Source organism: Vombatus ursinus, unplaced genomic scaffold, assembly GCF_900497805.2.
Source record: "Vombatus ursinus unplaced genomic scaffold, bare-nosed wombat genome assembly UNPS02014768.1, whole genome shotgun sequence".
Classification (NCBI taxonomy): domain Eukaryota; kingdom Metazoa; phylum Chordata; class Mammalia; order Diprotodontia; family Vombatidae; genus Vombatus; species Vombatus ursinus.
Genome location: NW_020954546.1, coordinates 7,699,872 through 7,722,619, shown reverse-complemented (window position 1 = coordinate 7,722,619; position 22,748 = coordinate 7,699,872). Strand labels below are relative to the sequence as shown.

The 22,748-nt window shown below is 47.9% G+C and overlaps 1 protein-coding gene across 1 annotated transcript; it reads right to left on the bottom strand.

Annotated features, from left to right (window-relative positions):
- Window positions 1–585: 585 nt before the first annotated feature.
- On the bottom strand, window positions 586–22,677 carry LOC114043408 (lysophosphatidic acid phosphatase type 6-like). The gene is made up of 10 exons (XM_027862513.1): window positions 22,444–22,677; window positions 15,118–15,246; window positions 14,842–14,972; window positions 14,403–14,482; window positions 11,132–11,219; window positions 7,287–7,419; window positions 4,393–4,493; window positions 2,110–2,205; window positions 1,598–1,763; window positions 586–784 (listed from the first exon to the last, which is right to left on the bottom strand). Exons 1-10 carry the CDS (start codon window positions 22,660–22,662, stop codon window positions 614–616), a joined length of 1,314 nt encoding a protein of 437 aa, XP_027718314.1. The 5' UTR covers window positions 22,663–22,677; the 3' UTR covers window positions 586–613.
- Between the last annotated feature and the right edge of the window lie 71 nt (window positions 22,678–22,748).

The window sequence follows — 22,748 nt, the reverse complement described above, 5'->3', positions numbered from 1 at the left end:
TCATTGATGATCTCTCAACTGCATCTCCAGCATCTCAGTGCTACAATTAGCATTGAATGAATGAATAAATGAGGTGCTCTGCCCTGCAGGAAACTAAGGGATCTGCATGGGTGACTGGAAATGAAGAGCTGCAGGGGCTGCTGGCCCAGAACCCTCTGGAGATTATAGGATGTAGAGCCAGAGGTACCTTAGAAACCATCCTCATTTCACAGATGAGGAACCTGAAATACAAAAAGTGTTAAGTGGCAGGGCCAGGATCTGCATCCAAGTCTTAGCCATGATTCCAGGTACCAAATAAGTGCTCATGCAGTTCTTTTCCCCTCATCACGATGATACTTCATTGTGACCTGGAGGTGATCTTGGATTTCCAAAGTCTTACCTGGGCATGGGTCCCATCTCCTTACTCAACTGTAACCTCCACGAGGCCAGGGTTGTATCTTCTCTAGACTCGACATCTCTCCTCACAGCACCCCGCACAGAAGAGACACTCAGTAAATGTCTGCTCTGTTTCACTCATTCACAACAGATGCACCTTGGGATTTAATCGCTATGATCTCCACTCAAACATACACAGAGCCCCAGATGTTTATGCAAACAGGTCTTTATTTAAAAATTAGTCTCCCACAGGTGTGCCATCTGATCGCTTGTCATTTCCAACGCCCATATTTGCTGGCTGTGAGCAGAGCATGGTGTACTCTTCTGGGCTCACAGTGTAAGGTGACAGCGCATTCAGAAACTCTGCCAGGGGACACAATCCTGCTGGGCAGCCTCTCACCACTTGTTCCTGGAGGGGAAGGAAAAAGAAGCCAGGAGGTGGACTGAGGCCCATAGAACAACTGCCGCTGTGGATGGCACGGCTCTGAGGGTCCCTAACACTTGGAGGCACAAAGCACATACAGCCAAATGGCAGGACAGCCATGGAACCCCCGACTCCAATATTCCCATGTGCCTGTGTTGTGCTGCCCTTCAGATGCCCAGACTCATGGACGGACCGGGCTCAATGAGGTTCTCTTTCCCCACTCCTCAAGATGCCACCAGTTCCTGGGTCACATAGTATGAAACAATCAAGATGCTAAAGAGATCAGCATAATTGCTCCCTCACCAGCCAAGTCTGTTATTAGTGATCCTCCCAAAGGGCCCAGTGGGACAGAATGTTGCCGTTAACAGGAGGCACACATAGAAGAGGAGGGGTATGTTGGGCCAAGTGTCCCAGAATGCGTTTACAGCAGAACTGAGATGGGAACTGGTGTCACAGGATAGGGTGAGAGCCAGATGGGACTTTTGAAGTAATTAAGTCAAGCCCCGTCATTCTCAGCTTAGAAATATGAGGCCCCGAGAAGCTGAAGTCATACAAGCAAGGGTAGAAAAAGGAGTCAAACTCAGGATCTCTGATCCCAGATTCTGCACCATATTAACTCATCCCTTCCCCCAAGCTGCACCTGAAGCTATGAAGCAGAATTCAGGAGCCTGGCTGCACTCTACCTGTGAACAGATCAAATGCATTGGATGCACTGTGCAGGGGTGAGGAGTGAGCTATAGTGCTGCATGTAGACCCATAAACTGACCAGCCTTAAAGATCCTCCCGAAGAGGACTTACCTTGCCATTGTAAGAAAGTCGAACGAACCAATCCTTGGACTCCTGGTGTTGGTAGAGTTCCATGATCAGGTTTGCAGCATAGGGGGGCCACTTGTGGTCAAAAATCCCCAGTGTTATTAAGAGGGGCATGAGGGTCACGTCATGGGTGGCATAGAGGTAGAGCTTTCTGTAAGAAAGAGTTTCTGAAGAAACCTCTCTGACGTTCCTTACCCAATGACCTTGCAGACAACCAGGGGACTGGATCCCAGCAGAACTCCGTTAAAAGTGCTTCTGATCCAGACCCTGGGGAATCCACTGGAACCCAGGGCCAAGGGTAATAATGAGGAAAGCCACCACCCAGTGGGCTACCCTGGCCCGAGAGGGACTTGAAGGTTTTGGGTGTTCTTTATTCCTGGTCCCTAAAAGCTTGGGCTCCATCTTCCATCACCATGTTCCCAAACTTCTTTTCCTCCCTGTTCTACCCACCCCTCTGCCCCACCCCCAGTTTTGGGTCCCAGGGCTTTACTAGATACCTGGTGTTTCTGGGTGCAGTAGATAAGTTCACTGCTTCTAGCATGTTGTTCTGTAGGGTGTACAGTATGAGGCCAACTGCCATCTGAAGTCCTTCCCTAGGATGGAGGCACGTTCATGATGTCTATACACCTATTGTGCTTAATGTCGTGTGTGTACGTGACTGGGAAATACATAAATATATGGCGTCAACTGCTTTCAAAAGGCTTACACCCTAAAAATCAGACAGGGCCTAGAGACAGAGACTGGCAGTCATTTCAATGATGGAAAAGAATGATAGACACTTTTCCTATTATATGCAGAGGGTCCTTCAAGGTAGTGCTAGCTCCAATCCCGGGAACAAGGGAAAGAGACTTAAGAGTGAGCAGAGGGTAGACCTAGGGAAGAGGAGAAGGTACAGTACAGGCCTGGGCCAAGGCAGTCTGTGAAGAGACGGTGAAGCGTGGAAGGAGGGCTCATTAACTAATAATTTACTGAGTCTACACCAAGGGTTTTGGTCATGGGAGGAAAGCAGAAGATGACGTGGAAGAATGATACCCTGCTCCAAATGATCAACACTGCACAAAGAAATTATAAAAAATAATTCTAAGTCAGTGCACGGGCAAGCATGAAGTGAGCTGACAAGCAGTCCCCGACTTCCTACTGAGGCTCTGGGAACAATCGACTGTGTGATTTCTGAGGTCTCACCAAGATCAAATATTCTAGGAGTCTCAGAAATGGAATCCAGATGTGCTGAAGAGAGGTGGAGTAAAGGCAGGATGACAGAGAGGCAGGAGCCTTTGAGCTGGGTCTTGAAGGTGAAGAAATTGAGGGCTGTGGACAGACAAAGGAGGAAGAGAGAGAAGGACGACGCAGGCCTGGGAGAGGCAAAGGGGTACTTCATGAGCAAAGGTGTGTGGCCAAGTGCAGAGCCCAGACTGGCAAGACCGAAACCACTTTTTAATCTTCTTAAGTGATTGGGGCTGGGGGAACAGAAGTGTACACACTGCTCCCAAAGAGGAGGAAATGCACTGGATTGCTATTATTTTTATGCAGCAGACCATGATGCTTCTTGAAACATTAAATCTTATGCTACTTTCCCCATTCATCTTTCACAGAGCAGCTCCCACTGCCTTCCTGATGACCCACAACCTCAGACTCTTTAGTTGGGGAGACAAGTTAATATTTTTACTGTCAGAAGAGGGGAACTTGCTAATGAGGCTAGCATATATAGGATGACAGGGAGCAACGGGGTAAATCTAATAAGGATAAATGTAAAATCTTATGCTTGGGTTAAAAAAATCAACTGCACTTTGGATGAAAGAGACACAGCGAGACAGCAGCTCACAAGAGGAGGATCTGAGGTTTTGGGCACACCATAGGAGCGGGGTGAGTCATCGGTGGGTCACGGCCACCAAAAAGCTAATTAGATATTAGGGTTCACTGTCACAGGCACCGTGTCCAGAACTAGGGAAGAGATAGGCGAGGCCCCCTCGTCAGTCCACATTTTGATCCCGGTCAGGCCTAGACAACTCATTTTAGGAAGGACACCGACAGAATGTCAAGAAGGTGACCGGCAGCAGATCAGTGGAAGGAACTGTGGCTATCTACCCCAGAGAAGACTTGGCAGTGGGGCAGCAAAGCTGCCCCAACAGGCAGGACTTTGATAGGAAAGAGGCAGAATTAGACCTGTTCTGCTTGGCCCCAGAGGGCTGACCAGGGCACAACTAGGACCAGTGAGGAGAAGCAACAGGGACACATGGAAGGTAACGTGGCATAAAGGGAAAAAAGACTTTAAAAATTAGCATTGCCCCAGAGTGGTCCAGGTCACTTCTGCAGGTAGTGAGTTCCCCGTCTCCAGAGGGCTTCAGGCAGAGGCTGGCTGACCAGTCATGATGGTATAGCAGGGGAATCTCAGACAACTTGAGGTCGCCCCAATTCTGAGGTTCTAAAGACAGACCTCACCCCCGACCCCAATCCCTTCGTGGTCACAAGAACACCCACCTTGTCTCTCAAGGCTTCAAACTAAGAAAGAAAAGTCGCCGAGCAGCAGAAGCTGATAGACCACTGTTTCCCATCATGCCTGACTCTGCAGGCAGCATGCAAATTTGTCAGCCCCAGGGCTGAAGCCCCGGGTCCTAGGGCCTGTCTGTCCCCGCCAGCCAGCACGTCACCAAGATGCAGCAGTCTGCATGAGGGCCAGCTGACAATGGGGCAGGTCTGCTGGGTCACCCTCACTGCCTTCCGGGTCCGAGAATGCTCAAGCAGGGACGCCTTTGGACCAGACATGGAAACAGGAGCCTCACCTGTCTCTGCTCCCCAGGATATAAAGGGCTGTGTCAACAGCTCTCTGCTCAATCATCTGTGTGAATTTCTTTAGCATGGGGCAACTGGGGAGCCCGTGAACCTGAAAGGGCCATGAATTCAGTTAGAAGAAAGCATTCGCTGCCTGGCTCTCTAGGTAGGACCCCACCAAATAAAACCCCAAGAGCTTCTCTGGGCATTCAAGGCCCCCTCCCTGGGCCCCATCTCCTACTCCTCCCAGCCAGACTGAACACTGCTGTTCCCTGAACACACCCAGGTCTTCCTTGACCCTGCTGCCTCCTCTGCTCCGTTATGCTGGCATGGTTTTCTAGTTAATATGATTCTATATAGGCTACAAGGGAGCTCACAGGCCAGCTAGCCTAACCCACCTCATCTTACAGGGGCGGAGCTTGAGTCCTAAGGGGATTAAGCGAGCTCCCCAAAGTCTCAGAGGTATTATGTATCTGAGACAGGATCTGAACTCAGGTTCTCAGCTGGTCCAGCCAGCTCTTTCCACTACACCACACTGTCTCCCACAATTCATACTTCATCAATCTTAGAAAGCAGAATTCAATCAATCAATCAATCAATCAACATTTATAAAGTGACCACTGTATGCCAGGTGCTGTGCTCAGCACTAAAGATCCTCTGGTCCATTTCTTTTATTTATAGACAAGGGGAGGGAGCCGAGGCACACAAAGATTAAGTGTCTTACCAAAAGTCACACAGCGTGTCCAGGACCAGAAACTGAAATCTCCCGGTTCCTCGCCCAGGGCTCTTTACTGTACCATTACCCCCCAGGAATGGCTGAGCTCCAAAACCCAGGGACTCTCCTCCAGCAGCAGGACACTCCTCCCTCCTCTGGCCGCTCCAGGCCAGTCCTGGCAGGCACAGGGGGTCAGGCTCCTTTTCCCCTGAATTCCTTGGGGCGTCTAGCACAGGGCCTTGTACAGGCTGGATCCTCGCTATTTGAGGAATGACAGAATCCACAAATTTCCTGAACCTTCTCAGGGAGCCAGCCAGGCAGCTAATCCACTCGCCCGCTCCTAGGAGAGCTCCCTGTCAGGCACATGGAGGGGAGAGCTACGCAGCCCATATAAGTAGAACTCGGTCCCCCTGCCCTCACAGAGCTTACTTACCAGTAAGGGGATAGGGCGTATACAAAAGCATCACATATTATTCTGTATTGTAGTTAAGTGGATAGAGGGATGGGAGACGAAGGCCTCTGTGAATCTGAGGGGGAAAGATTGCTAAGGGGGCTGGGGAGGAAACTGGGGATAGCTTTATGGGGCTGGGTATGGGCGAGGCCACAAAGATCTATACTTCGGTCATGCCTCTGGAAAAGCAGGAATGAGAAGGTCTAAGACCAGGAGATATAATCTGCCTGGTAACACAGAAGTCATTTTCAGTCACGTCCGACTCTCGGTGACCCCATTTGGGGCTTTCTTGGCCAAGATACTGGTGAGGTTTGCTATTCTCTTGTCCAGTAGATTAAGGCCAACAGAGGTTAAGTGACTTGCCCAGGGTCACACAGCTAGTGTTTGAGGCTGAATTTGAACTCAGGTCTTGCTAATTCCAGGCCTGGCACTCTATCCACTCACTATACCACCTACTTGCCCTACACAGAAGAGCTAGATGCAAGAAATCTAGTCTTGCTTCATTTTTTGTTAGTTTGATCTGGGTGCCAACTTTGTTTCAGCTCTAAAATGTCTGTACATGTTTTTCCTATGCTCTGTTTTGAGTGAGCAGGGTGGGACAGGGCTATAAAATTTCTCCATCTTAATCTCTATAGGAATAATTCCCTTAGGGCAGTGGATGCCAAGAAAAAGAGGAACGCTACTTATTTCCTAATGAAGGGACAGAGGCCTACAGAAGGGAGGGGCTGGAAGGCAGGTCCCGGATCTCTGGACAGGCCTAGAGAGGTCTGGCCTCAACCCTAAGATCACATGGCTTTTAGTTCCGTTCTACCTACACTGGCTCCTGTCCCATGCCCATACACATGCCTGGCCCAAAGTCCTTCCCTTTTCCCTCTCCTGAAGTCAGGGGACTGGGGCTGCTTGGAATCCTGGCTCCAGCACTGACTTTTCAGGGTGACCGGCTGTAAGCTCCCTGAGGGCAGACGCTGCTTCATTTCGGTTCCCATACCCCTAGTGCCCATTGCTGTGCCTGTCATATAGCGAACACTGAACCGCTGCTCGTTGATTGACTGATGGGGAGGATAAAACATACTTGAGATGTTGGAATCGCCGTGTCCCAGGCCTGTGGTTCCTCTGAGGATGGTGCTTTGTCCAAACATTAGAGCAATACTGAACTATGGGGCATTAGGACATGCGGGCACATGTGTCACAGTCACAGTAAAGCATTAGCCCCAGGTCAGTGCAGGGAAAGGACAATGGCCTGGGAGTTGGGGGGCCAGGTTCTGCCTACGACTCCTTAGCCTCCCTGGGCTTCTGTTTCCTTGTCTGCAAAGCGGAGATCTGACTCCATTTCTATAGTTTAAGTAGTAAAAGTCAAGTCTGAGACCCAAACTCCTTCACGTGTCTCCTTAGCACTAAACCAATGTCGAGGGTGTACTGGTCACACTACGTCTGACCAGAGGATGGGAAGAACTGGGTGTCACATTTTAAAAGGGATTCCCTGAAATGTGTCCCAAGAAAAATCACGATCGTGAGGTCTTTAAAACCAAATCAGATGTGAGATGGTTGAAGAATTTTCTATAAATTAGAATTAAATGGTGCTCTGTAAAATTACTGGAAATATGTAAGGAGAGGTTAGTGGACGCCCTGTCAGGGATCCTGTAAAGGAGATCCCTGCAATGGGCCTTGGAGGTTCCTTCCAAATCTGAGATTTTGTAATTCCGGGGAAGGAGTGATTCCCGGGGGAAGGCTGCACTCACCTTCTCTGCTAACGCATTGTCTAACAGAACGAAGAAGTCCACGTCTTTGCTCCCATCTATGCCCATCTCTTCCTGTATCTTTTTCAAATCCTCTGAGATCCCAGGCTGCAGAGAGGCCGACAGCTTCCTGACCCTACAGAGGAAAAAAAGCAGAGCCATCATGCCTTCTCCCATGTTACCCACCAAGGGAAGGGAATAACCAGTCACTCACTATGAGGCCCCATCCCCTGCATGGCACAGGGCAGGAGTGGTGGCTGAGCTGCCATTACTAGAGTGAACAGGTGAGAACAAGTGGGAAGAACCTGGAATTTAGAGCCTGAGAAGCACTGGGTCCCAATTCTGGCTCCACCTTCTCACCACCTCTGGCCCCATCGCTGCTCGGAGCCTTAGGGTTCTCCTTTGTAACATGGGGGTGGTGCTGGTGGAGCAGGGGAGCTCCAAGCCCCATCTCGGCCCACGGGACAATGCTGGACTGAGAGTCAGGACAGCAAGGCTCCAGTCTAGGCTCCATTCCTACCTTGTGTAACCCTCCGTGCCTCAATCTCCTGCTCTGTGAACCAGGGACATCAAGATTTCCACCCTGTGCCAGAGTATTTCCAAGACTAAATGAGAGGATGCAGGGCAAACTTTAAAAAGAAATCTATACAAAGCGCTATACAAGGCAGCATCACCACCACCACCACCACCACCATTACACCTGGATGGCACTTGCCAATTTTCAGATAGCTTTCATGTACATAATCTCACATGATCTTCAAAAAGACCCTTTGACGTGGAAAAAAAGGTTGTGATCCCTTTGGCTGACAAGGGAACTGAGGTTCAAAGAGAGATGAAGTAATTTCTACAAGGTCCTTCAGTGGCAAGGCCAGGACTAGAACCCAGATCTCTCATACTCAGCAACTCTTTCTACTTTACTGCACTGACTCAGACAGCTAGGCCAACCTTAGGTTTCTTTTCAAATGGGACCTATGGCAAGTCCATAAATAATCCCCGAGGAAGAGGTGTACAGTATATTGTAAAAAGTAATGGATTCAGAGGCACAGCAGTCCGGGTTGAAGTCATGGCTCTAGCACTCAATAAGGCATTCAGCAAAGGGTATTCAGACAGGGCCCTGGACTTTGGGTCAGGGAGCCCTGGGTTCAAATCCCCACCTCAGACGTGACCTTAGATGAGTCACTTTACCCCTGTGGAAGGAGAAGGTTAGACTGGACCTCTGAGGTATCTTCCCATTCTAAATCTGCGATCCTATGTCTGAGTATCTGGGTGACTGTGGAGGCCTTCCTAAACCTCAGTTTTCTCATTCAATTCAATACTCACTTTAGTAAATGGTAACTAAGAGCCAGGTACCATACTATGCACTGGGGACAGAAAAGGCAAAAATGAAAATGCCCCTGTCTTCCAGGTGACACGGGGACAATAATAACCATCTAGCCTACCTCATAGCTCACATGGGATAAGTAGACATGAAACTATTTTTTAACTAAAAAATGAGAGGCAGTGTGGTGTACAGAGCACTGGACTTGGGAATCAGGACGACCTGAATTCAAATCCCAACTCAGATGGTTACCAGCTGCATGACCCTGGGTAAGTCATTTGACTCCTCTGGGTCTCAGTTTCCTTATCTGTAAAAAAGGGGTTAGACTCAATAACATAAAAGTTCCCTTCCAACACTGGGTCTATGAGCCCATGACCCAATGACCTAAGCTGTTATTATTCTGTACAATTTCTGTGGTTTTTGGCCTTGTAAACAATTTCCACATGAGGAGAAAGCGCCACCAGACCATACCACTTTCTCCCATGATAGAAACAAAATGGTTCGAGATCCTCTTCGACTCTCCCCTCCCCCTACGTCCCAACAACAGGCCTTGCTTCTGGTCAGCTATACTGCAGCCATCCCAGTTCAGGCCCTCTTCTCTGCTGGACCAAAGACGGTTTAGTGTTGTGACATGGTCTCGAGACGTGAAAGTCCTGGGTTTGAATTCCAGCTCTGTAAGAACCCTGGGCAAGACATTCACCCTCTCTGATACCGTGTCTTCATTGTAACGTGGGGATGGTACCCATATGGAATATACAACTATGTAATATAACTGCCTCACAGAATTAAGGAAACTCTCGATAAACCTTACAAGCACTGGAGAAACATGAGTCACTGTCATTAAACTCTTTTAATAGCCTTGAAGGAGAGCCCGTAACAGAGAGAAAGCTGGCCTTGAAGCCAGGAAGACCTGGGGTCAAGTCCAGGCTCTGAGTGACCAGATCGTGTGGCCTGGGGCAATGACTTACCCACTGAGCACTCTAAGTAGCTCTCGAAGGCCACAAATGACAAAGAGGTGAGAGCCTGCCCTAACGGAGGGGGCTTCCTTACTCAGGAAATCAGAGGTCCGGTCTCTATTGCTAGCAGTCTTCTCGCTGGGTTTCCTGCCTCAATTTAATCCCTCTCCTCCATCTCACTGCCTGAGTAATCTCCCCAATGTGATTCTATGACTGTGCCTCACTTCTGCTCTGAAATCCTTGCCCCCCAAATAAAGGAGCCCCTTGTGCTGCTCCTGGCATTCAAGGCATTTCCCGATATGACCAGCCTTCTCTTGCAGCACCCCCCTTATTGTTCTCCATGTGGCCCGTCTGCTCTGTTCCCCATCAGGAGCTTGCCTGCGCTCATTCCTAGGGCTGGGCTCACACAGCTCCGCCATTTCTATCATCTCAAGGTCCTCCCTTCCATGAAGCCTTTCCTGATCCTCCCCAGGCAAACTCAATTAGATTTGACAATTGTTGATTAAAGTGACCTCTCCATCAAATTCTTCAGAGCATTGCGTCCGGACTGCTCCTTTCTATTTCTTCCACTAAGTCTTGTGTCCTAGGTATTTGCATACTTTCCCTACTGCTCCATGCTTCAGAAGCATAAGATCCTTAAAAGTATGGCCTGTGCCCTCTTATCTCTGCATCACTGCAGGAGCAGTTAATGCACTGTTGGAACCGAAAACTGACAAAGGATCTGGATTCCAATTCAGCCTTTCTCACTATCTATGGCCAACACTGGCCAAGTCCCTTCATCTCTCAAGGCTTCTGTTTCCCGGGTCAGGTGATCTCTAAGATCCCTTTCACAGGTTCTATGATCCCATGATCCTTTTCTACCCGTCTGGCAAGAGAAGTTTCTTGGCTCTCGTACAACTCTTTCTAAAGCTATTGGGACCCCTATTCCCCATCAAGTGGGCAACAGTCCCTTTACAAACTTTCTACGTGAATTCCCTCACCTCGTATAAACCTAAGAGATTTTCTACTGCTCCTGATCAGGAAGCTAGCCCTTGTCTACCCATAGGCATGAGACACCCAACCAGATTTTTATATAATTAATTATACATACACATACACACAGTTCTATAGGTATGGGCATTTGATATCTATATATAGGTATATGATGATACACATATACATGTATACATTAAATATGTTAAAATAAATATACAAAAACATATAATGCACATATATACATACACATACCTACAAGTATGGTTATTTGATATATACATATATGTGTGTATAGTATTATATACACGTACATTTATACATTAGATATGTATAAATAAAAACATATACACACATATACATATACACACACACACACACATATATCTTCTAATAGAACATAAGCTCTTTGAAGACAGGGAATATTTCATTTTTGTCTCTATATTCGTAGCACAACGCCTGGCATGGGTAAACATTTCATAAATATCTGTTGATTCATTAACCAACACTGAGTGATGGGAAGATTGGAGGAAGGCAGCGTTCTTTTAGTAGGGGACACTTCGGAGGGAGTAAAAACCCTGGGGGTGTGAGGGGGCAGTTACCTGACCATCTGTCTCAGGGAGTGGCAGTTTTGGTAGTTGGGGTACAGGATTTCAGAGTCTGCTTCATCAGTGAGGATGGTGACTGGACCTAGGGGAACAGGCAGGAGATTTCAGCATCACGTCTTCCCATCTTGCCCAGGAGCATTCTCATCCATTTAGCGGCCTGTCTCTTGCAGTCTGAACAACCTCCTTTTCTCCCAAGGGGTCCAGGTAGAAGACTGCTCCCACACTAGACAGAATTGCCTGAATCCGCATCCCACGCAAACAGGACCTAGCTGTGCCAACCTAACAAGAGAAAGGAAATCACAGCTGCCCAGTACATCTCACCCACTGTGAGTCACTTTGGGCAAACTGACCAATCATGTCCCTAGGACTGGAGCGGAACCCAGAAAGGACAAGCATCACTATGGCAGAAAGAGCCCTGGACTTGGCACTGGCATCATGAGGTTCAAGGAGGTTTGTGACTGTGGGCAAACCACAGGGCTCTTCGTGTAAAATGACACATTATACCATGAAGTGCTACACAGACATGGGTTACTATCTGTTCATTCCATGTTCTTAGGGGGCAAAAATCAGTCACCAGCTCTTCTGAGTTGCAAGGGCATCAACTCTAGTCTCCCCCTGACTCTGCGGCATCAACATCTGCTCTGCTTTCTGCAGACCACAAGCAAACAAAGCCTACTGAGCCGCGTGATCCCTAATAGCTACAAGGCACATCAGATTCCTGAGCCACACTAGGGAAACAGAAGTTGTGACTCATTCAAAGATGGTAACTCTCGGCACAAGAACATCACACATTTTTGACAGCAGCTACTGTCCAATCATAGCGTGGACAGGTCCTATTGTCAATGACTAAAGGCTATACACCCTACCACCTTCCAGTCCGTCTGCACTGTGCAGGGAGAAGACAGGGTGGTGTACGGAAGGAAGAGAAAGTGGGAGGTGCCCACACCACCCAAGCACAAGCCTCACCAAATGGCAGAGGAAAGAGCCGGAGGGCAACAAAGCTAAGCCACAGAAAGGAAGCCTTTCAGAATGAATGAAGGAACACTAATGAGGGGCTTACTCACTGGGGACACAAATGGAAAAGCAGGACAGGCCTGGCTGCGATCACCATATTGACATTTTGTCTCTTGTACTGGTAACTCTAAGCCCATAACCAAGACTTTTGGGAGCTTCTTGGCATTTATCACATAATGAAACCAACCCAGCTACGACAGGAAGAGCACTGGCTCCCCAACATGGAACCTGGGGTCAATCGTGGGCTGAGGAGGCCTCTGGCGAGAACAATCCCTCCCAGCCCCAACCATGCTTCTAGCACTTCTGAGAAGAAGTTATTTATGTATTAAAAACAGGAGTAAATACCAAGCTACACTCTAGTAGCAACCCCCGCTGAAGACACGTCATCTTGAAAGGAAGTAGGCTACAGCAGAAGCGGTGTTGGGTTTGGAGTCAGCTGTCCTGTGATCTTGGGCAAGTAACTTAAACTCCACCCTGTCCCTCAAGCTTCTTGACCGTTGTATCCTTAGCAGTGTCTGGCATCTAAGTGACTAACAAATGCTTTCTCATTGCTCAATCCAGGTCATGGCAACTGTTATGTACCAGCTTTCTTTCTAAAGGGCCCCAGCTCCTGGCCAACCATCTTTTCCTCAACTCCCACCCTGATACTGGGGGCTTCAACATTTCCTTAATTTTAACAATACATGATGACTAATATTAATAACTGCCACTCATATTGCGCTTTGCACACATTACCTCCTTTGACAATAGCTGCTACTAGGGGCAGCTAGGTGGCGCAGTGGATAGAACACCGGGTGTGCAGTCAGGAGGACCTGAGTTCAAATCTGGCCTCAGACACTTAATACTTCCTAGCTGTGTGACTCTGGGCAAGTCACTTAACCCCAATTGCCTCACTAAAAAAAAACAAAAAACAAAAAACAAAAAAACCCAAACAAACAAACAAAAAAAGACAATAGCTGCTACCTCCCCCTGTTAGGATGTAAGCTTCTTGTGAGTAGTGATCATTTCATTCTTCTTATCTATATCCTCAGTGCCTGGTATACAGTAGGCACTTAATAGTGTTTGTCGATTTACTGAATAAGAGTCCTTGCTATAAAATCATCCAGGCTCCATTTGAAGACCACTCCCACCTCCACCTCCCATCATTAAGGGGTCTTGAGTCAGCTCATTCCACTCTTGGACAGGTCAGATTTGATAGAAGCCAACCCCTGCCTTTCTCCAACTTGTGCCTTAGCTTCGTTCTGTCCTCTGGGGCCAAGGACAGGTCTAATTTTCCTTTATGGAACAGCCCTTCCAGGTTTAGAGGGGCCCTGAAAAGTGAGGGGCACATCCAGAAGCTGGTCGCTAAGATGGCAAACAGACCAATGCCACGTGAGGATCAAATGGAAGAAATGGGGATGTTTAGCCAAAAGACACAATTAGCCACCTTCAGTTATACAAAGAGCCATCATGCCTCAGAGTGATTAGCCTTGCTTTGCATGACCCAAGGAGGCAGAAGCAGGACAAGTTTCAGCCCCATAGAAAAGAAAATACATTCATAACTAGGACTGCCTGTGGAGGTCATGAATTCCCCATCCCAAAAGGCCTTCGGGCACAGATTCCAGACAGTCACTTGTCAGAACATGTTATCCAGGGATTCCTGGTCAAGTCTCGTCCATTAAGGACCTCTGGTATCCTTTTCAGTGCTGCCATTCTATGACGAGCGGCTATGGCATGTAGGTTTACCTCCTAGCCAGGGAGTAACAGGGCATCAGAATCCTGGACCCAGAGATGAAAGGTTCTACCCCTTCTACCATATTTCATCTGAGTTTAAACTTAATTTCATTATCATTTCGTTCACATAAACAACACTCCAGGAACCGTCATCCCCTGGGGAAGAATTAAGAGAAGACACAGGTTTTGCTCGATAGGCCCATCTGGTACACAATTAGGCCTATCCAAAGCCAAGGCAGCCACTGTAGGCCCGATTCCATCCAGGCCAGCTGAGCCATCTCTCCCATCCTCTGTACCCTTCCCCATGCGGGGCTTTCCCTCATGCAGGGTGATTTGTGCGATGACTGCTGAAGACTGAGGGCAGACGACCCTAGGAGGGAAACACTGCCAGGCAACACAGAGGATGTCAGCCAAAGAGCAGCGTTCCCTGGACTCCAAGCACAGGGGAAGGGGGAGGATGTGAAAGTAAAGCAGAGGGTTTTGTGAGCTTGAAAAACAGGATGTTCAGTGGCTAAGAGCCTGGGGCCAAGACTCTAACCTTCTTTCTGGTGTTGGAAAAGTCCAGCAAGCAAACACCGGGTTGATTCCAGATTCCGAAATATGTTAGTAGAACGAGCACTGAGGGAAAAAAAAGCCTCTTAAGCGGAGTGTGAAAGTAGGAAGACCTACTTATTTCTTGGCAGGATGACTGCATCGAGAGAAACACTTAAGGTCAACTGGAGCCTCATTTTCAATGGACTGTCTTCCCTAACACGGATCACATCCCACAGGACCACAAAACACATCCTCCCCGTAAGCCCTTTGAGATTAGTTAGGGGATGGCAATGGAAGATGAATACTGAGTGTCCTACCATATAGGGAAGGGGAGGGTTAGGGGCCAGAGGGGGTCTCACGGGCTTAAGACCTCTAGAAAGGCACAACTTTACAAGGGACTCATGTGACCTCTCTAGAAAGGCACAACTTTACAAGGGACTCACGTGACCTCCAGCGGATTGAACGTCGGGGAGAGGAAGTGGATGTCTTCTACATAGTTCCTTCTCAGCCTCTCTCCCAGGGCAAACATTTGCTGCATTCCCACTTTGGTCAGTTGTCCTGCAAACACGCCACCCTGGTGCAAAGAGAGGATGGGGGGAGAGAGAAGGGAAGAAAGGAGATGGAGGAGGGACAGAGTCCCCATAACAACCCACTGAGACCTTGGCCAGCACAAAAGACTCGGGAGCTTATCCCAGGCAGAGCTAGGAAATGTGGCTCACCTTCAGCTTGGTCTGTTGGTATTCACTGTCATAGGGAGAGGGAGGTCTGGGTCCACCAGCAAGATTAGTTACTACGTAATCAAACAGAGTTTTGGCGGGGATCTCCAACAGGGTGGGATTCCACTCTACCTGTCATAATAACAAAACCGAGATGCTATGAAAAGGACTGCTTAAAAGCTTGTCAGACATGATATCCAGGGATTCCTGGTCAAGCCTCTCCCATTAAGGACCTCTGGTATCCTTTTCAGTGCTGCCATTCTATGACGAGCGGCTATGGCATGTAGGTTTACCTCCTAGCCAGGGAGTAACAGGGCATCAGAATCCTGGACCCAGAGATGAAAGGTTCTACCCCTTCTACCATATTTCATCTGAGTTTAAACTTAATTTCATTATCATTTCGTTCACATAAACAACACTCCAGGAACCGTCATCCCCTGGGGAAGAATTAAGAGAAGACACAGGTCTTCCAATTAACTCTAAGCACTCAAGAGGGACTGTCTCATCTGTTACCACGACCCCTGGGAAGGAGGAAGAGGAGGTTCTAGATAAAGAAAATTTGAGGCACAGACAGGAAGCCTCTGGTAGCACTGAGGACTTCGTCCAGGCCTCCCAACTATAAGTTGTTCTTGACTGACTAGATTTCACTGTGACAGTGAGGCACCTAAGGAGAGACAGCAGGTAGCACTTTCAGGCAAGTCAAAACTCCAGCCAACACCACAGCCAGCACCAGCCCCTCAGACCCGGATGGAGAGAGCCCAGCACCCCGAACCCAAGAGTCTTGAGAGGAGCAAAAGTCCTGCTTTCAGCCTGGGCCACAGAGTCAAGGGGCGCTAGCCACCAACACCAGCCACTGACCAACTGCCAATGGGAGGAAACAAGCATTTACCAGGTGCTGACTATGTGCCACGCACCATGCTAAGCACTTTGTTGGTTATTCGGTCATTTTAGTCATGTCCGACTCTTCGTGACCCCATTTGGGGTTTTCTTGGCAAGGACACTAGAGTGGTTTGTCATTTCCTTCTCTAGCTCATTTTACTCATGAGGAAACTGAGGCAAACAGGGTGAAGTGACTTGACCAGGGTCACACAGCTAGGCAGTGTCTAAGGAGGAGTCCTAGCACTCTATCCACTAAGCCATCTAGCTAAACACTTTAAAAATGTTATTTCCCTGATTCTCATAATGAACCGGGTGCTGTTATTATCCTCATTTTAGAGTTGAGGAAAGTGAGGCAGGCAAGGGTTAAGTGATCAGCCTAAGATCACTGAGCTAGTGTCTGAGGCTGGATTTGAATTCAGACCCAGCTCTCTATTATCTACCTTGCCACCTAGATGCAGGTAAGCCCACCAGCCCCTGGAGCAGCAGCACCTCCAGACCACTGGTCCTGCTTCCAGCCCCCATATTCATCATTACCGGAAGCAACCGCTTTTGTGACAGCCTCTAGAGTCCCTGACACCGTCCGACGGATCGACATTAGAAATGGATATGACTTTATCAGCAGAAATGACAGTAAAGAAGATTCATCCCTGTCTACGTTGCCAATGACCCTAAGGACCATGGTGTCTTTCCACCTGACTCCGGCTGAAACCTCCTATACTTGTTTTCTGCCTGTCAGCAGGTGAGCTCCCTCAGGGTTGGGCCGGGTGGTTGTTTTTCTGTTTGTAACTCCAGCGTTTAGCACAGCATTTTGCACATGGTGAGCCCTTAAACGCCTTTTCCCTCATTCATTCATTTTCACTCATTCGTTCACAAATAGCTGTGCAAGTTTAGGGGAGTCACTTCATTTCTGTGTGACTCAGTTTCATGGAGGTTGGACTGGAAGACCCCGAGGTCCTTTCCAGTCTAAAGCTATGACCCTGTTAGTTACAGAATGAAGCCACCAAGGAGTGGGGCGAGCACTTTTAATTATCTCCAAATTTCCACTGGGGAATCCTGAGGATGTCTCACTAACAAGCACAACTTGAGAAAAGATGGAGTACAATACACGGTACAAAGGCTGGATTTGGATTAGAATATCGGTGGTGCTGTGCTGGCTACCTGCTGTGCTCTGGGACTCCGGTTCCTCACCCTTTACCCTAAGCCTGAAGCCCCTTCCTGCCCCAAGGGCACCACAGTGGCTGCCACAGCAGGGGCCGCTCCTCACCTTTCTTTCTCTTGGTCCAGCTTCTTGAACAAGTGGTCTCCATCTGTGGCTCACTACCTAGTCCTTCTTTAATCCTCTAGACTCTGTTTCCTGTCCCTCTTCACTTAAAGATGACCGATGGCCATCCCCTCCTAGACAAACCCAACAGCCCTTCTCTCCTCCACCTTCCTTTCTCATTCTCCTTAAACCCTCAGCATCCTTCGGCACGATGTGTCACCCCTCTCTTCCTCGATTACTGCGATAGGACCCCATTCTATTTCTCTTCCGTCTCTGACCAGATCTTTTCCACTCTCACCCGCTTCTCAAAGGCCAATAGTTTTTGGGCCTATGTTTTGTTCTCCTGTGTTGTCTCTGTCCCTTGGAGAATGAATCTATTTTTACAGCTTTAACAACCACCTCCGTGCAGATAGTTCCCAAAATTCCTATTTCCAGAACTGTCCTCTAACTCCAGCTTCCTTGACTCATTCATTTAACATACCCACATTCCCAGCACAGGGCTAAGCACTCTGGGAGATACAAGGGATAAAAGGTGACCTTTACTCTCAAGGAACTTACAATAGAGTGACCTACATCCCGATGGAGACATAGATGCGGAATGGGGCGTGCATTCTGTGGACTTGGTCACTCCCGTTCGTTTAACTATACATATTTGTTCTAAGCACTTTGTTTTTGCTTTTTTTGAGTAGGGAGAGAAGTGAGAAGGGGAGAAAATTAATTCTGGTTAATTGAAAAAAAAAACTAGCTAGGAACACAAAATCATGCAAAAATGAAACAGGAAATGAGTCAAATAACCATATTTGTCAAATAGCTGTGGACTCAGAGGATCTGGTTTGGAATCCTTATTCTGTTACTTTCTGCCCATGTGAGTTTAGGTGAGTCACCGATCACATCTAGGACCTCATTTCCTCATCTGTAAAATGGGAAGGGGGTATTCTACATGATCTCCAAGGTCCATTCCATATGTAACTCAGTACAAAATGAGTAGTGAAGGCATAACTGTGAGTGGTGAAAGGGAAAAGCTTGCTGGTCAAGGTTAGTAAGCGACTTTGGCATTGAAGAATACAGCAGGAATTAACAGGTAAAAAGCAGAAGGACATTCTAAGTGGATGGGACATAGAGTAAAGGGACAAAGGTGGGAATGACCATATGGTATTGAGAGGGCAGCAAATAGTGAAGTCTGGCTGGAGTTGATGGGTTTAGTTAGAATAGTGGCAGATACTTGAAGTCAGACCATGGCACTGCAGACTTGCCTATGAGACATATCCACTTGCTTGCTATCCTATCCCCTCATTTAGCACGTCCAAAACCAAACCTTCAACTTACTCCACCAACCAGGTCCCCTGCCCAATGGCATTATCAGTCACTCAGGCTCAAAATCTTGAAATTATCTTAAGACTCATCCCTTACCATTATCTCTAGAATCCACTTCAATAACCTTGTCTTGTCAGTTTTTCCCTTGAAATATATCTTAAACCCATTTCTTCCTTTCCATTCCCATTACAAACCCCTTGACTCATCTTCCCATCAAATGGCTTTCCTAACTCTGCTCCCCTAGAGATTTTTTTGTCCAGTGACCACAGGGTGTACTTCCAAAACCAGCTTGGTAGAGAATTGAGAAGGTAGAATGGAAAGAAATCAATGGAGAAGCAGCACTGGATAGGAATCAGGAGTCTGGGGTCCTAGTCTGGGTAACCTTGGGGCAAATTACTAGATGGCACAGAAAGTGAATGTCCTTCATCCCTCCCTTATCCAAGCCATAACTCTCTTGGAAACTAGCTGTGGTATCTAGTGCCTAAAGACAGAATTGTACTATAAGCTAATGTTACTCAGATGTCAATTTCAATCAGAACAATCCCAAATGGTTATTGGGCATCCACAACCATGGTGCCACACTATGGCCCTTCCCTCCAAGTGAAACTCACATAGCTCTTCGTTCTCCTCTATCAGGAAGAGACAGGCATATGTGCATAGCCACATAAAGATCATTAAGAATTAGAGTCATAGGGCAGTGTGATACAATGGAAAGAACACTGGCTCTGGAACAAATCTGCCCTCTAACACTACCTGTAACCTTGAGCAAGTTACTTAATCTGTAAAAATCAGTGCTTTGGACCCGATGATTTCCAAGATCTCTTACCTTGATGAGTTTGATCATATTGATGAATTTGAGGTTATCGGTAGGAATGCCAGATGGAGATATTCAAAAAAGTTAGAGATGTTGCATTAGAGTCTAGGAAGGTAAAAGGGACCCCAGGCCAATTCTCTGCCTTAACACAAGCTGTATGACATATATAAAACTCTCTTAATCTCAGTTTCCTTTTCTGTAAAAGGGGGTTGGGCTAGACAACTTCCAGAAGTCTTTCCCAAATCTGTAATTCTAATTATGTGTGTGTACGTGGGCATACACACACACACACACACACACACACACCACCCCTATAAATTCTACTCTAAGGGATGTGCCGCCTTTATCAGAATGTTTGCTTCTCAGGGCAACAGGCCCAGTTACCTTGCTTCATACAGTGCACTCTGAAGGATCACCCACAGTCCAGATCACAACCCCTCTTCACCTTCCTCCAAATCACCCAAGGGCAAGTCTCTAGGACTCTCAGAAGGAAAAGCAAAGAAAAACAGAAGCAGCAGAAAAACAAAGCAGATGAACTAATTCACCTGGAATGGTTCTTCTCAGGGCTGTTTGCTTTTACTGGAAGGAAAATACTTAAAAAGAGCTCTGAAGAGAGCTTTGGCAGGTTTGAAATACTAGAATCCATCTATCCAGGAAAGGGTGGTACAGAGGATGGCAATTTGGTCTCACAAGCCAGTGGAGGACAACATGCTTTATTTTTCAGATGCTAGACCATCCCCAGGGCCCTGCCTCAATGCTAAGCTGGAGAGAAAACTCTGAGGTATAAAAACAACACTGAAAAGTTCCACCAATCCAAAAAACATGTCAAAGCTGCTCAAAGGGGTCCAGAGAATTTCTGGTGCATCCCCAGAAAATTGGCGATTACCCAGAACACAAGTCTCTCAACTCTAAGCATGTTTCCTCTGATAATGAAAATCTTTGTCATCTGTACGGGGTTTTATAGTTTGAAGTATCTTTACATTGATCTCTGAGCTGTACTTCACAATAACCTTGTTAAGCAGGCAATACAAAGTGTTTATTATCCCCAGGCTGTCTGCTAATGAAGAAAATGATTCCTAGAGATTGCTATTTGGTCTATAATTAGCCAAGCAAGCTCTCAGTTTTTATAAAATTGTTGAGTTTTAAAATCACCAATCCTTTAAAAATGTCTTTACTTTCTTCAAGTTTTTTTTTAACTGATTGGTGATTTCATTGTTATTGGGAATTGCGAGCTGATGAAACTCCCTCCAGCACAGCCGGGCTCTGACAGTTTAAATGACTTGGCCAGAATTACACAACACGTGTGTACCCGCGCGCACTTGAACCCAGGTCTGTCCCGTTTCTGAAGCCACGCCTATCCACCAAGCCACGGTGCTTTCTGTTCTTACTTTCTAATGTCAGTTCCTATTCATCATCCTTCCAATAAACCAAATCCAAAGGTCTTTTCTGTCCTTCTCCTCCAGCTCTCTGAAGCATGCCACTCCCTCCTTTACTAAACCTTTTCCAGGTTTTTCTGCCTTCCTGACTGCGACTCTTCTTACTCTGCTCCCATCCCTTGAACAGAAGCAAATGCCCCAAGGCTCATTTCTTGTCCTTCACACCTGGTTTCATACACAGATTCAGTTACAAATTTTGGAGGGTGACTCCCAAATCCCTCGCTATCCTGTCCTAGAACTTGACTGCATTTCTCACTTTTTAGGAGCTCTCCATCTGGAAATCCCACTGCAACTTCAAACTCATCAATTTCAAAAGTCCATGGCACACCCCTGTCCCTCAAACTTGCCCCTTCCTCAACTTATTTAGATCTGTGGCTGATACCATCATTTGGTCCCAAAAGCTTATTACCTTAGAGTAATTTCATAATCTGCCTCCCCCTCAAATCCATCAGTTGGCAAATCCCACCAGTTTTGGCTCTGCAATACCTCCAGCACTCACCCTTATTCCTTTCTACTCCCACCAGATGCAGCCTCATTTTTCCTCACCTGGAGAAGCCTCTTCATTGCTATTCCCATTTCCAATACATCCCCTTCCCCAATCTCTTCTTCACACTGCTGTCTGAATGAATAATACACCTTTCTAACGCACCTCCTGGATGTCAACCCTCTCTTCAAAAAATTTCAGTGCTTCTCCCTATTAAAGTCAAAGCTTGTGATCTCGGCCTTTAAGGTGTTTCACTGATTCCAACTCACGTTACCAGCCTTATTTCATAAGGCTACTTCCCCTTTGCATTCTCATGCTTTGCTCATAATACCTCCTCTCCACCCCGTCCCATCCAACCCTTCTGCAAAAGTCGTCTCTGGATCCGCAAATGACTCACAGCAACTTTGGACATCTCCATCAGTTATTCAGTTGTGTTCTCACCGAACTTGGACTTCTTCCCTTCATTTCATTAAAGTAAGAGATCATTTGTCAATAGGTCAACCACATCTTATCTACCTTTGTATCCCTCAGCTAGCTCTAGTGTTTTGTAGGAATTAGGATCATAGGATCCCACACCTAGGAAGAGGCCTGCAAAACCTTCTAATCCAACTCTCTCATTTTACAGGTGAGGAAACTGAGGCCCAGAGAGGTTTTAAATGCCCTGCCCAAAACATCAGAGATGGGATTATAATCTAGGTCTTTTCCCTATTTTACCACATTGTCTTCCCTGGATACTTAATTTAAAGCATTATTTGCTGACTTGAATTAAGCTGCGTAGGAAATGGAAAGCAAGGTGGGGGTGAGGGGGAGAGAGATGGATGCGGAAAAGCTTTGCTGGATATCAAGAAACACCGCTGGGACGTTCTTAGCCAGCAAGTTCGGGGAGGCGGCCTCTTTCACTTGCGTGGCAAACACCACTTAAACCCACAGTCCCCGGGCCACTGGCGGTTGCCCAGGTTCCGGGGATCAAGCATGCACAGACTTGCAAGGATCTTGCCAAGCGCACCTGGACGCCCCAGCGGGGCTCCGGGGAGCAGCCCAGCCGATCCGCGTCCCTTTCGCAGGTCCGGCCGTCGGAGGGGACGGAAGGCACCTGCGAGTGAGCGCCCGGGCACTGCCCCCCGGCCGCCGCCCCCCTCACCTGCTCGGCCTGCGGGAGCTGCTTGAGGGGCGTCCGCGCCCCGTGACGGAACACCACCTGCACCATCTTCAGCTGCAGCTGCTTGGGGTCGGTGGCCGGCGGCCCTCGGTCAGCACGCAGCTCGGCCAGGGCCACCTTGCGCTGGTGAAGGCAATAGGCCAGCGAGGTGAGGACGCCCACGGGCGCCCAGACGCGCATGCTGAAGAGCCTGGACAGCATGGTGTCCACGCCCCGAGGCAGGCGAGCGCGGGGCTCACCCGCCGGACGGTGCGCGGGGGCTCAGCGGCCACCAGCAGCGGCGGCTC

Coding starts and splice junctions, on each gene's coding strand:
- LOC114043408 (XM_027862513.1), bottom strand. CDS start 22,662: ATGCTGTCCAGGCTCTTCAGCATGCGCGTCTGGGCGCCCGTGGGCGTC. Junction 14,973..15,117: donor ACCAACAGACCAAGCTGAAG/GTGAGCCACATT, acceptor TCTTTGCACCAG/GGTGGCGTGTTTGCAGGACA. Junction 7,420..11,131: donor TCCCTGAGACAGATGGTCAG/GTAACTGCCCCC, acceptor TTTCCTCTGTAG/GGTCAGGAAGCTGTCGGCCT.